The 15,157-nt window shown below is 41.5% G+C and overlaps 1 long non-coding RNA gene and 1 gene segment (V, D, J or C); one reads left to right on the top strand and one right to left on the bottom strand.

Annotated features, from left to right (window-relative positions):
• Nucleotides 1-1,957: 1,957 nt before the first annotated feature.
• Nucleotides 1,958-13,461, bottom strand: LOC121198895. The segment is given in 8 exon segments: nucleotides 1,958-2,193; nucleotides 2,698-2,804; nucleotides 2,899-2,916; nucleotides 3,024-3,371; nucleotides 4,948-4,992; nucleotides 11,240-11,242; nucleotides 12,990-13,286; nucleotides 13,385-13,461. Coding segments are annotated over 8 exon segments (909 nt in total).
• On the top strand, nucleotides 10,393-14,495 carry LOC121198896. The gene is made up of 3 exons (XR_005896385.1): nucleotides 10,393-10,528; nucleotides 13,236-13,305; nucleotides 14,375-14,495. It is a non-coding gene; the product is annotated as an uncharacterized LOC121198896 (long non-coding RNA).
• Nucleotides 14,496-15,157: the final 662 nt, after the last annotated feature.

Raw genomic sequence — 15,157 nt, 5'->3', positions numbered from 1 at the left:
CAAATTTGACCTCCCTGTCCTTCCTTTAGATAACAGATTTTAAAGCTGAACAGAGCAGACTGGAACAACAAGGATTAGAGGGAGATTTACCTCACAGTGACTGACTGACAACAAGGATATTTCAGACCCTAACTGAGTGGTGGGGGCTGAGGAGGGGGGGCGGTGGATGAGTTGTTACTCTTATCTCCTGCTGGATGAGAGTTAGAGTGAAAACGTCCTGTTTTGGTGAACTGGATTTTTCCAACCCTGCATCCTTGTCTCTTGCTGCTCTGTTGATTTTTAGTGGAGAATTCAGTTTCCAGCTGTGCAGGGCAGGAATTAAAGTCATAGGTGTAACCACACTGACTGTCCAGCAGATGGAGACACCTAACTGATTATGTCCATTTATCCTGAGGGTGAACGCCTACAGTAATATGACTCCATTAAGATGTGCCACCTCTTATTTAAATACAGATTCTCTACTTCTTTTCATTTCCCACTGTTCATAGCTTGTGAGAGCTGTCAATCAAAAAATGTCAGCATGTACCAGGTCTGATCATTGGTGTGTTTTCAGGTTCATTGTGTGTATTATGCAGATGTAGACATAAGCAGGACACACACACCTTTTCCACCTTGGAAGCTCAATAGTAGCTTAGTAGTAGCTTCATAATAAATAACTTGTCATTTTTTCATTATCAGCCTCGCCTTCAATCAACACAGCATTAAATCACCAAAAGTTCAGTTGATAAACACACATTTTTTTTTTTTTAGTATTTAAACCTAAATCTCAGTATTGTGCGTGTGTGGGGCTCGTTCAGCATTGCACTGTTACCCATACTGATTCTATTTGGCTGAAAAATAAACTGTTTCAGAACTGGTTACAGACTAACATTCATAAACCCACAGACATAAATACACATATATGTACATATGTTTATAGATCACTGAATAACACTGAATACTGATCCATCAAACACTAATTTAAGCACAGTAACAGCTGAGAACATTTTTTTATTTCATGTATTTGCCTTTAAATAGTTTTAGTTTTAAAAATTACACATACTCTTATTGACAGACTCTTATTATGAAAGGTTTACTGATAGCTGTTTATCGTACCTGATAATGATTATGTTACCTTCTTTATATTCAGACTGCAGGAGCTCAAACTGAGCAGCTGTTGGGTCACGCTGTAGCTTCAGTTGACACAGAAACAACTTGTGTTGTGCGGAGGGTTGTTGCACAGATGCAGGTGTTGTTTGCAGAGGTTGTGGTACGGAGGAAAAACTTCTCTTCCTCTTTCTCTCTGCACAGAGATCGACCTGCAGCTCGCTCTGTGACCACATCCTCTGCTCTGCTGTCGCTCTCAACGCCTCCGCAGGCCTTCATGCCCCAGTTTGTTCTTCACAAGCAGCAACCTTCAGCCTTCCTCTGTACTGAGGTGAGAAACATCTATTTCCTGTTGTTATGGGCTGTGGTTGGGCTCACATTTGAACATTTACTCCTTCAACCTAAAGGCATATGTCTGTAGCTTTACAGACACACACAGCTGCAAATCAGTTTGTGCAAAATGGAAAAACTAGATCTGAGTCCAGTGAAATGAATGTGTAAATGATTTATAGTTGTAGATTTGATTTATTTTAGCATTTTAATGTTAAAGTAGAGACATCCTTCTTTGTTTTACTCTTTGGAAAATCTCATGATCACTGAAATGACGCAGGGCTGGGGCTTAGTGCAGTGAATGGAAACACAACAGAAACAAAAGGCTTATTGTCACAAAAGCGACAGATGAGCAAGCGGCTAAAAATACTTCCTCTGAGTCTGTAATGCCACGAGATATAAGGGCAGTGAATTCCTGTCTTCATACATATATGGAAACTGACAACGCATCTATGATCGCTGCCTCCGGCCAATAACAACTGAGTGATCATCACTAGGATGTGTTGTGTTATCTTAGACACCAACAAGTCAACGTCATGTATCGCTTCTGAAATGGGTTTATTGAGCAGAAAATTCAGCTTAAAGCAGTTCACAAGCACTTACACAAACAGAAAGTATCATAAAATATTAACCAGCTTTGGATTATAAAACCATGCAAATGCTTTTGAGTCGCGCCAGTTGCTCTAAGTTGTGCAGAATGTGATCAGCTGATTGAACCCAGAGAACCCACCCAGCCGTTCAGCTCAGCTCTGCGTTGTTCTGTTTTCCAGGTGGAGCCTGTGGGTCAGTTAGAGAGGGACAGCTTTAACAAATAGATCACCTAAATATCATGTCGTGGACACAAAGGACTAAAAATCACTTCCTGCTCGATAAAATCAAAGATGACTGGTTGATTAGATGAGATTAGACCCTGAAGCCCCCTTCTACTGAAGGGGGGGTCAGTGATGCATTAACGTATAAATATTAAGTCAATTAGTTTCCTAGAAATTAAAAGTAAGTCATCATAGTAAACTTAACTGCTGCCTGAATTATATCCACAGGTTAAATTTGAGTGTAGAAAGCATCACATCTATGCACCGCTCGACCTACGCTGGCCGTCTGGCCACAAGCTCTTTGATTTAAAATATACTGAATCATTTCCCATGGTGTGTGCAACACATCCCATGGATTTCTATCATCTTTAGAAAAGCCTGCACCAAACCCAGAACTAATTCTTGACTCTACTATTGGGGAAATATATACAGAGACATAACTATACAGTGTGGTGATGTTAGGACGAACCTGAAGCCTCCACATCAAAAACACCACAAAGACTCCATAGATGCTGCTCTTGACGATCAAAGTGCTGTAGCACAGTTTGGCACTGTGAGTGGTCCTCATGTATTTGCCTGCAAAAAAAACAAAACATCATAGGTTTTCACTGACATGTTTCAGCAGTGCTGATGTTCTGAGCTGAATGTGTTCACACAAAACCACGCTCACCTCTTACAACTCGAGGTTCTGGTCATGACGGGAAGAGAAAGGAGATACAGGTTTTATCAGTGCAATTAGAATTTTGGAGTTTCACTTCATGAACAGCATGTTGAGGTTCTTCTAAATGAACATACTTAAAATGCCTGTGGTCCAGTTTGACGTGTACACAGTCGTGTTTCCATCGAAGAAGCTGACGGTGCAGGTGAAATTCGTGTCCGGCACGTGCCACTGATGGAGCGGGACCCTCAGCCTGCTGGTGAGGCGATAATATTTCCCATCCCGCAGGGCAGCACTGTCGGTGGCCACCCCTTTTTTCACATCTTCCCTGTTGATCTGCCAGGACACGCTCACATGGTCCGGGTAGAAACCAGAGGCCACACACACCAAGGTCTTCTTCTTTGTCTTTTCCTTTTCATTTTCACACTCTTTTTCTGAAGGCGTGAGCACTGTCACTCTTGGCCTGGTGATAGGACAGTTTGGTTCTGCAGGAACAAAGGAAGGGAACAAATTATTAGAACAGTTTGACATTTTGGGAAATGGACGTCTTTTCTTTTCCTTTCTTTTTTTTTTGGTGAGAGCTAGAGTAGAGGATTGAAAGCACTCTCATGTCTGGACAGGAAATATTTAGCTAGAGAAAGCAGACAGTAATCTTTGCTGAGTATAAAGACTGGAAGCAGAGGGAAACAGCTAACTAACCTGGCTCTGTGAACACATTCAGCTCAGTATTGTTCTCTGAAATAAACAGAGCACTACACAACACTCACATGCAAACAATGGCTGAACAAAACAATTAAAACGCAATGTATTAGTATGTCACTGACTTATAAATAGTTTTGTGTAAGTTAAGTTGCTTTCTGTTTGCTTTATTTAAATTTTTCCCTAGAGATTTCATTCAGTTTAACTTCTCTAAAAACCCTGCATTTGACCAAAAACAACTATTATCACAAAGTTTAAATTAAAAGATTATTTATGGCGTGTAATATGTAGCATTTTCTTACCTAAGACTGTCAACCTGGTGCCGCTACCAAAGTAAGCGGGATTGTAGTTAGTCACACTGACACACTGCTGTAGTAAAAACTGCTCAAGCTTTCAGCACTAACAGCTCTAAACTGTCTTTTTGCTCCTTTTCACAGGAAAAAAAACAAAACAAAAATGGTTTCCAAATTCAGACTGTATGACAAAGTGAAACATCTTCTGACAGTTATATAAAAATTTAAGAAAACAGGTTAACATAACTTACCTTCTAAATATTAATCCAGTTAATTTGGGATTAAACCTTACAGGATATTACATTTTACATTTGACTTTTAAACTCTGCCGTATAAACTCACAGTGGTTCAGAGGGTTGGTAAGAGTAGTAATGTGGACACTGAGCCAATTCTTTTATTGCGGCAGCAGTGTGGACAGTTAGTTAGTTAGTTACTCACTGGTTAGGACCGAAACCAAACTAACTTGTGCCACAAGGCTGTTTAAAGGCAGAATATAACATTTACTGCTAATTTAGGAAAATAAAATCACCTAAAAGCAGAGTCCAGGTATTACCTGTCCTCTCATATTAACAAGCTGTGAAAGGCAAACACAGAGCTTTCTTCAGCTTTGTCACACTCTGTCATGTGGAGACTTTCACTGTGATCTACTGTAGCTGACAGTGGATTAAGCCTCTCTCTGCTTCAGATCACTTTTATAAAAAACTCAGCACATTATTCTGTGACATTTTATGATCATTTAACTTAATGTTGATTTCTTACCTAAGACAGTTAATCTGGTTCCTCCACTAAAGTAAGCCTGGTAACCACCAGCAGCACAGTGAACCTGAACAGTGCTCAAATTTGCCCGAGGATGCAGCTCATGCTTTTTGCCTTTAATACTTTCAGTTTATCGTTTACTCATATCACTTTCCCCTAAGTCCTAAAATCAACATCACTGTTTTACTGAATGTTAAATGTGGAAGACTAATTTTTTTTTGTCTGAACGATAGGTGAAACAAAGAGTGAGGCTTACATCATGTTTTCCTTCACGAATGGATTCATGAAATGAAAATTCGGACGCGTTACTCACCAAGAACAGTCACTTTTGTGCCCGGCCCGAAATAGGCTTCATAATCTGCACAGTGAATGAGCTTGATATCAAAAAGGCCTGAGTCCAAGAAGGTGAGGTTTATAAAAACTCCTGTTCTGGTCGCACTGTGATTCAACCTTTATTTACCTGCTCCTGCCTAAAAGAGTCACACCTGCATCCTTCATTGTCTAACAAAATAAACATTTTTTTTTTTCATGGTGAATTGAAGTTATGAGAGATCAAACTTACCTTTAACAGTTAGTTTAGTTCCACTTCCAAAGTAAGCTTCAGCTCCAGTGTCACATTAACTGCATCCTGTACCAAAAGTAGTCAAAGTGCCTGTAAGCGGCTCTTGGAAATGGCCAAACAACCTGTGATGTTGCATTCCAGGTTTGCTGGTTTTTAATTTAAGACGTGTAGATAACACCCAAAAGCTGCGTGGACTGGATTTTATTTTATTTTATTCCAAATGAATTTCTCACTGAGGTTTGGTTTTGTCCAGTGCCGCCCTGCACAGACACAAACCAACATGCTGATGGGTTTTTATTTTTTGCCAAGCGTCACAGTGAAGTTGTGGAGCTCCACGCTCAGCATTTTAAACAGGAGGAGGAGGTTTTTGTACAGCTGCTCTATCTGATTGTATCACCGTGCCCCCCTGTCTACACAGTGAAAAAGCACGATACAAAAACTTCTCTTCTCTTTGCTCCTCTCATCTTTCCTTCCCCCCAGCCGGCCTCCTCAAACCTCAGCCTCCATCTCCCTCTCTCTCTCTCTCTCTCTCTCTGCAGGTGTGCAGCTTGGGCTGACTGACAGCTGAGGTGAGCTCCATGCAGCCTGACTGATGCTATTTCTGTGACTGCTAAGAAAAGAAGAAAACATTGTGTTTCTATGTGCAGGAAGCTGCACAGAGGAAGTGACATCTTTCCTGGTCACACCTCTTTATCCACCCAGTTATAACTCATGAGATGCATTGAGTCGCCTTCACTGAAAGGTTGTGTGTGATCCTCAGAGTGTTTACAGTGGCGATGTCAGTCTGACTTTTCTTCTAACGTTTTCAGTTCTCACTTGGATCTGTTTTATAGATATAAACAAAGAAATTTAAATCAGCAGATCTCTAGTGTCTATTTCTTCTTTAAATACTCAGGATTTTTTAATGCGTCATTCCAAATGTGTCCTGCAGAGGTCAGTGTATGATCAACTCCTAAACTGGTTCTTTCCTTCCAGTGATAGAATGAAACACTTTCATCTACTCAGGATGCAAACAATAATGAAAGAATTGAGGCTGAATGAAAGAGATGTGAGTGAAGAGTCTTCTGTGGGGACAGACAGCCATTCTTTACTCTGCTGTAGCACCTGTGTACTTATCTAACACATCTAGTTGGTTTTCTGTGGCACAGCTCAGTCACTGCCGTGGCTCTTCAGAGTCCATTTGCTGCAGCATGGGCAAAACTCTGTTCACCATGTTCTTAACCTAAACCTGTTGCCTAAATCTGATCTATGATGGATTCATTTTTCATTTTTTTTTTAATAGTTAGAGAACACTCCTATAGGCTACATGTGAGGTTAGAGACAGGAGACATGGTTGACCTATGAGGTTGGAGGACTTGTTGAAATAGTCCTTCATTCCCAATCTTATCTTGTACCCCAGCATTTCACTCAGAAGGCCATGCATCGTTACAGTAAAAGTGTTTATATTTGACTCTTGTCAGCAGGTGTGCAGGGTGAGATAAGGGTTTTTGTAGCAGCACTTGGGGATTTTCTGTTGTGGTGCGACCATACGCTGCACAGAAATAATGCCCACTGTCTCTGGGATGCCTCAGTTTGAGCAAATGAAGGAATGCCTCTCTGTGGCCGTCTCCGCTCACGTTGAAGAAATGCTTGTAGGGGTTTTCAACAACATGAACGGATGTGTAACTTGTTGCACCAACTAGGTTTAAAGAGGTGTCTCCTCCCGGGCGATGATACCACAGAACGGTGTAGCAGTTGTTGAGGCTGTGTTTGCAGCTCAGTTTGACTTCACTGTTTGTGTTTCCCAGCAGTTCACCTGGAGTCTGGTGAACATTTTGAGTTTTATTTGCTGATATTCCTGCAGAAAAGAACAGAAAATTAAGGATGTTAATTCATGTTGCAAAAGTCACATGATCAGTGTTGAAGTAAAAATAAATTTACCTTTGATCCAGAACAGTGGGATGATAACTGCAATCAACATCATGTTTACGTTCAGCATCACCTCAGCTGAGGAGCAACAGCTCTTTGCTGTATGTGTGTGAAGCAGGAAAGGAAGTGATGCGCTGCAAACAAGATGAGAAGAAGATGAGCAGACACGTGACTCATGTGGTGTACCTTCCCTCTGCAACACTCAAGTGTTCTGTCCAAGGATAAATATGAACCAGACTAAGTCAAACTAGTATATGGACCGTGTGTGAGGGTGGCCGAGAAACCCGGAATGAAACAATGAGTTGCAGCACTTTCTTCTCTCTCTAGCTCCCGGCCACCACAGCCTCCTCACTTTTATACTGCTGGACTACACCTTCCCAAACAATTAAAATCAATTATGTCTTCCAGCACAATTACAGTAATAACAAAATCACCACTGACATCAAATAACACATTGTCAAATAGAAGTTCAGCTAAACTTACTTTACATATTTCACATATTTCTTTTTAAGCAAGATACTTCTACTGGTTATTTCAGCACAAAAGACAAAACACCCCTCCCAGTCTACCACACTTGGTTTCTTCCCCTGTGAACCCCCCCCCCCCCCCCCACCTATTTAACCAAATGGAACGCTCCAGCTCAGGTTTGGCTGTTCCTGGTCTAACAGGGGAAGAAGTGAAACAAAGGAGACAGGTGAACACAGTTTAAATTCAATAAATCAAATACCCAGTCACAATGTGTCTTCTCCCTTTCACCCCCTCCTCCAAATGTTCATATCACATACATCCCACCAGCAGTTTCCACCAGGTATTAACATTCTGATAAAATCTACCTGAGTAAGAGTGCGTAGTACATGTGCCTTACTTTAGGACACGGGGTCTCCCTGTGACACCATTGTATGGTCAATATGTAAAATTGAGGATGTGGGTGAAAACTGCTGTGTAACCAATGTAAACAATTACGCTCAATATAAAAGTAGCTAAACCTGCTCGAGAAATTGATTAATTTGTCATTAGACAATCTAATATGCTATTTAGCACATGAATGACGTCACTTTGTTGTATTTCCACTCTGCCTAGGTTCAGCCGGTTGTAGCCCTTTATCTACTATTTACTCTCATACTCTTTGTGCTCACATGTACAGTAATTTAATACAGACATATTCCCAATTAGCTGCTCTTCTTTACATGTTTTTGTCTCTTTCTGTTGTCAGACAACTGAACAGGTATAAAACCGTGACTGTAACACTGCCCATTAGGACTACACATTAACCAGCAGTCGCTTCCATCTGATCAAATCACCGCACATATAAGTAAAAGACAAAGTCTGTGCTGTGATTTTGTCTATATTTACTTGTAAAGACAGAAGCTCATTCATATCTATGTCAGCTACCATACGGTTAACTGAATGAGACAGAGAGACGTGTCCTTTGTCCAAAAGGTCTCTAGATTTGTTGCTTGGTATTTTAAAAAAAATGTACTAAATTGGTCTGAAAAGTTGGTAAATCTAGTGACAGTGGCTCTAAGTTGAAAACCTGTTCATGCTAATTTATTAAGTCTGTGCAGATTTTCAGTTGCCCAGGTCATGCTTATCCAAGAAGGGTTGAATTTAGAGCAGCTGGACTTGACTGTAGCTCTTGTAGACATTTTTATCTCTCATCCAAAAGGCTTCTGCAGTACTGACTGACAGGTAGTGAGTCCCAGGTATTTAATCTCTGTAAGGTCGTTACCGAGACCATTGATGTTTGTTGGTTTGTTAATGCTCCTTGCTTTTGTAACAGTCGTTAGCTTCGTTGGAGTCACATGAATGTGAATGGTTGCTAAATATCCTGAGAAGGGATGAAAGGACAGCATAGGTGAGGGATAAGTGGTGTCATAGACCTCCTCCTCCTCCTCTGTTGACCAGGAGATTGATAGACTCTGTCTCCTCTTTCAAACCACCTGTGCTCCCTATCTAAAATATGCACCTGTCCTCAAAGAGGTGTCCCTTATCTTTCAGGTGTAGGTAAAGTCTTGACATGAGGAGTCGGCCCTCCTGTGTTAAGTCATGTATTTGTTCAGTGGTTGTTTTCTTTCACTGATATATATACGTCTGTGCTTTCCTCACTGCATTGGACTGCATACACTAGATTGCTTTTCTTGTGTTGGGTCTTTCGGATTGGGCTGCTTTCTGTCTGAGTGTGTTGCTGAGTTTGAAGAACACAGGGACATGTATGGGACATGTATGGGATGACGACGTTGTTGCACCTGCAGCCTTGGTGCTCTGGTACTTGTGGCTGTTTTCAGAGAGGTCTAGTTTGGATGTCCACAGGTTTGAAGTCCATCCCTCAGGTGTTTGTACTCCTTTTCTTGGACCTGGGTGCTTGGGCACATTCTCAGCTTGGTAGTGCAGGATTCCTTCATTTAGAAGTTGGCCACAATGGGACATACTGGTGGGGCACCTGGCACAGCCATGCTTTGGTCTCTGAAACCCCCCTTTGTACTGGAAATAGGTGGTATTCAGGCAGATGTCCCGCAGTCTGCAATGAGATTGACTATTATTGTAGGTGTTGTCACATAGCAACTGTTGCCTTATGATTTCCATTTGGTGTAGGGGAGCTTTACATTTAGTCAGGGGCTATAATGATTCAGTATAATCAGTTCGACTTGTAATGGAGTACTTCTATGTAACCTTCCCGACTCTGTCAACAAGACACATCTGTAATATTCAAATCCACATTACAGAACAGCATTAGCTGATGGTGATAGGATATCGAACCAAATTACAACCACTGAAACAGGTGCCTGCTGTTCCACATCATGTACAAAACCACCGATACTGAATGATAGTGGAGAGTTTTTGTAAACAGCACAGAGACTTTGTGTCATCGTGAATACTGAGCTGCACAGTAGTACACGGCACTGTCCTCAGCTCCAGCCACCTCAAATTCTAGAGAAACATTTTTGTCCGCATTCAGATTGCCAATGATCTTAAATTGCTGTTCATAGGCCCTTATCATGTTCACATTCTCATAGATCAAAGATCCAATGAGTTTCATGTCTGTCTGTCCTGGTGGCTGCTGGTACCAGAACATCACCCTGTAGTCTTTTTCTTCATGGGTGCAGACAAGCTGCACTTTGTCACCAGGGCTTCTGATGAGGGCAAGAGGAGTCTGATGGACCTCAATACCCAGACAACCACCTGAAAACAAAAAGAGAGAGATTTTTTTTTTAAATTTTCAGAATAATTGCGGAGAGAACGAAAGCCTCCCCAAATATTTTCAGCAGAAATCTTTGTCATTACCTGTCAGGCAACAGAAAAAGGAGAGAAAGTAGATCATTTTCTCTTTTTCTTCCCCACAGAGATGGAGTGCTATCTAATCAGCCCCGTGCCTCTGCTGAGCTGCCTGAGGTCTGAGGAGGGAGCGAAGGGAAAACAGAGTGAGGTAAGAAATGTGGCTGGAGCTGAACTCCACCTCCACCACACCCAAGTCACCCGCTGCGGCCGCTGGCTGTAATAGCAAGTTGATTTTTCGTCCGAAAAATAGCTATGCCTAAGACAGCTATGTATGCTTGTTTGTTGTTTGTTGATTTTTATAGCAGGTATCAGGAAATGAAAATTCAACTGAAAGGATTTATATGATATTTGGTGGCAAGTGTTTTTGGTGTGGATAGCTCCACCATGTGGCAGCATAAACATGGTGAACAACTTCATGTAGGCGTCAAGTATAGTTGTAATGTTGTTGTAATTTATGCCGTTAAATTTATTGCCATGAATTCTTGTACATACAGACATGGATGATGACCAGTAGAGTAATACCCTGACTTTTCTTTTCATGTAGTGCCACCATGGGGTTGCCATTTGTGTTTCTCAGTGTGGACTGTTAAGACATTTTGTAAAGCTTTCCATGTTCCTCTGAGGATAAAACCCAGAAATACTGGTGATGCCCTAAATTTTTTTTCTGTATCATAAACAGTAGGTCAGAAGTTTTGCAGTAATCTGATGAAAAATCTCACCATCAACAACATTGTGTCGGCTGATGGCACAAAAGTACAGCGCCAAGTCTTTCACAGTAAGAGCCCTGCTCTCTGACAGCCCCTCAGTAGTCCAGATGCCCACCAACCATTGCGTGTGGATGATGGCTTCCTCTGTACACCGCCTGTACCAGTACATCTATGTGTGAGAAGCATCTCTCGTGTTGCTCCTCCACTTCAGTTCCAGCAATCTAAATGGCAACTTAAATATGATGAACAACCGATTAATCATGGTGATCCTTTCAAAATAAGACAGTGTAGAACCATGATAGGCATATCATGCTGGTGTTATACAGAAATGATAAAATTTGTGGCGATGAGGTTTTTGTGCTGAGGAGCATTGGTAGATAACACTGTGGAAACTAGCAGCGCAGTAGTATGCTGTACTGCTGTTCAGGCCGAGTTTCTCCGTTGTTAAAGTGTGTAAACAGTTGAGTTTGGCCGTCTGTCCTGGAAGTGTGTATATGTTAGCTGAGCTCTGCTGGACTTGCTCACTAAATGTGGCACCTGTGGAAAAGATGCAAATAAATACCAAAAAATATTCAACAGATAAAATTCAGAACTACCATTAGTAACATACACTGGGAACAGAATTAAAAAGATCCATTCTTGCTCAGCAGCGTTGCCTGAAACCAGAACAGTATTACAAGCTATGATCAGGAGTAAGATGATCATGTTGTTGCTTTGAATGGCTGTCCTCAGTGGATATGCAGTCCCACCGTTTACCCACATCCTTCAGTTTAACACACAGACAGTCTTAAGGTGGGTGGTGCATGGGCGTAGATTTGGGTGTGGACTAATGGCTGTATATAACGTATTATAGAAAGCATCTCATACAGTCATTGGTATGGACAGTAGAGACATTTATGTAAGTATTTACAGTTTAAAGAACTGAAAATGTCTTCACTCGACAAAATTAACATCCATATATATAAACTTCAGTGGTTGAGTTTTAGCTCGTTTGTGAGGAGCAGATGGCTCCCAGACTTAGTTAAGACACCAGGTCCTTTTTAAAGAAGAGCTGAAGTATAAGTAACAGCTGAGCTCAGCTAGTCAGAAAGTTCTGTAATCAATCCAAACATGCGTCGTATTTGAAATTAGCTGGAGAAATATTTACTCATAATAGGCTGCACTGCACTGTACAGGAATATGTTTCACGGTCTTCTGATGTTAGAATTGTGACTGATGCCTCCTCGCTCAGATTTGTCTGCCGCTGACTGGTCTCTGTATGAAGCCTGGCTCAAGGTTGACAGTGGTGAAAATAAGTTGCCCTTACAGGTAAAGATACCTGTTTTGGGATCGCTTGTGCACGAGGATCGGGTCGTCGTCAGGGATGACTGACATGACTGCAGCTGAGAGACACACATTCACTGCATGTTATTGTTTGATGAAGTCTGATAACTCTCACCGATAGGGACAATGAAAAAGCAAGAGGGGAAAAAAAAACACCTGCCATGTTACTGTCACGGTCACTTTGATGTGACTGGAGGTCAAAGGTAAATTCAAACAGGTCCCTCCTTTAGGACGCAGTGTTGAGCTTCACATTATTTTTTATGCTTGTTAAAAATGCTTCTCTGAGTCTGCAAGATTCAGGTGGTCTTTTTTCTGCAAATATCTTAATTTCCCTACATATGTTTTATTTGATTCCAGTGAATGTTTGAGTTCAAACATTATGACAGTCATGCCATTTACATAGCAGACATGTGAGACTGTTTGTGGAGAGAAACACTGCACTCCACTGGGTAATAAAAGTGTTGCATCCCTCAAAGCTGTGGTTCGCTGTCTGATAGTGTGGTTACAGCAGGTGAGAATGGTAGTTGTGTTAGAGGGTTTTTGTTAAAGTCAGAGGGTTAACGCAGTAACGTGCTTCACTGGCGGCACAGAAATACACCGCGCTGTTATTGGCTTTGTTCAGCGCCACAAAATGGAGAGATGACAGACTTTTCCCATCACCGCTCACGTTATAAAATTCCTTGAATGGATGTTCAACAGCCAAAACGGTATACCTCGCATACCCAATGAGAGTCATTTCTGCACTCCCAGCAGACTGTTTGTACCACTGGATCATATTAAAATCACTGTCAGAGTGGCGGCAGTTAATCTTGATTTCTTTTCCAGGGTCTTCGATCAGGTCAGGAGGATCCTGATGGATGCTTTTTGTTGAGAGCTCTGCAGAGATACACAAGCGGTATGTACAGTTTTACTTGAGATAATAAATTCAATTTTAAATTAGTATTTAAATGAGCGGTGAGTTCATTCAACATTACCTGCTGAACAGAGCTGCAGAGCAGCCGCATGTATGAGCAGTATGATCATCATCTCTGAGCAGGACAAAAGCAAAAGAATCATGAAGAGTGAAAACTGAGTAGATAGAAGAGAGGATGGGATGGCACTTTGAAATGCAGGGGAGGGGCCAGAATTCACAGAACTGTAGTTACATGTGTGACTCTCATTTTAACGTCTGTGAACAAATTCAGGTTGGCAATTAACAGATGAAGGTGATCTGTGTAAATGTGGAAGTTATAGAGACTTTAAACATGTAAAACATGCCTTTTTAGTTCTGGGGTGTAGTGTACCAAGCTATTTATATATTACACTACTGTACTGTGTAAAGAATTATTTTAAAGAAAGATGCAGCAGAACCAGAGATAGTGACTTTTTTATTCCACCAGATTTATTTAAAGATTGGCACTTACTTTACCCACAATGCAACAAAACCCCCAACAGTTCTGTTGGAGATATGGGTGTCTTCTGATAGCACCGGCTAGCACCGGCTGTAAAATCAGTGGAGTTGTCCTTTAATGGACAGGAAAACCTTCATATCTGCTTAAGCATTTGTCATAATGTTGGTTAAAACAGGCAGAGTTTACGTCTTCTCAGTGACAAGTTCCTGCTAAAGTTTGTGGTTACACACAGGTGTGCTCTCTGTTCCTCAGAGTTTATTTTATTTAGTTTAGTTAATTTATCTGTTCATCAGGGAGGGTTTTTGTAGAGAGGAGAAAATGATACAGGGCAGTACTACATACAAATTTCTATGTAGCAATTTTCTGTGCTTCTTCAGCTGAAAAACTGCAGCTCTTTCTGATGACCAATATCTTTTTTTTTTTTAAATTTGAGTATTAAATGCATGCATTAGTTACTTTGCACAATCCAGAAAACCCATTGTGACACCATTGTTCATAGTTCTTTCTGTATATTACCATCTCCTTTTCTATCTGCTTTCACCTCAATAAGATCCCTCTGATGTTTTCCCTTAGTGTACCGTCCTACTTGCCTGCAGAGGGATTTCCTCTTCGCAAACAAGAGCCTCCTCTGTGTCTGAAACCAGAGAGGTCAGCATTCCTCTGCCCAGGCCTCAAACAGAGACCCAGATTCTTGCAGAAATAGTCCAGATTCCCGCTGGGAGTGGAAACCTATCCTCTGTTCCTGGGCAGCTGCCTCCCTCAAGGTGGACAATCAGTGTCTTTGTGACGCCAAGCGGGTGCCAACAGACTGAGCCCAGAGCAGGTCCACCCTGCAGCCCCTCAGTTCTGCTGTCTGAGCTGAGTGCAGATGGTTTGCCTGGCTGTGGAAACACCTCATGAGTTTTGATAAAAGATGTCTACAGGTCAACTCAGGATGCACAAATATCATCACAATCAGTGCTGGATTATCAGAGCTATGTTGGATTTCTTTGTGGATTATGGACGTTGAAAATCTTCTTCTTGGATTTAATGGCCCAGATGAAACATCACAAGCTTTTTGGGATTACCTGACAAGCTCCTGAGTCTCCACCAACAGAAAGGTAGGCCACAGTTATTCCTCTTTTCTCACTCAGACACTGTGCCCATTTAGGAGCCACATTTACTAGCAAAATGTGGGCCACGTGTTTAGGCCACAAACAGGAATATTTGAGATCACTGGGGGAAACAATGTTGAAAGTTGTGTAGAAAAGTAAATATGCAAATGTTACACTTTTGCCCCAAAATGTTTTCCAGTCTTTTCTGAGGTTCTAAGCATAAAAGGACACACAAAGCCAGGACTAAGACCTGATTTAGCCC

This window comes from Toxotes jaculatrix, chromosome 18 (genome assembly GCF_017976425.1).
Source record: "Toxotes jaculatrix isolate fToxJac2 chromosome 18, fToxJac2.pri, whole genome shotgun sequence".
NCBI classification, from domain to species: Eukaryota; Metazoa; Chordata; class Actinopteri; family Toxotidae; genus Toxotes; species Toxotes jaculatrix.
Note: the sequence above shows the minus strand (reverse complement) of the source record. Positions and strands in the feature narration are given on the sequence as shown.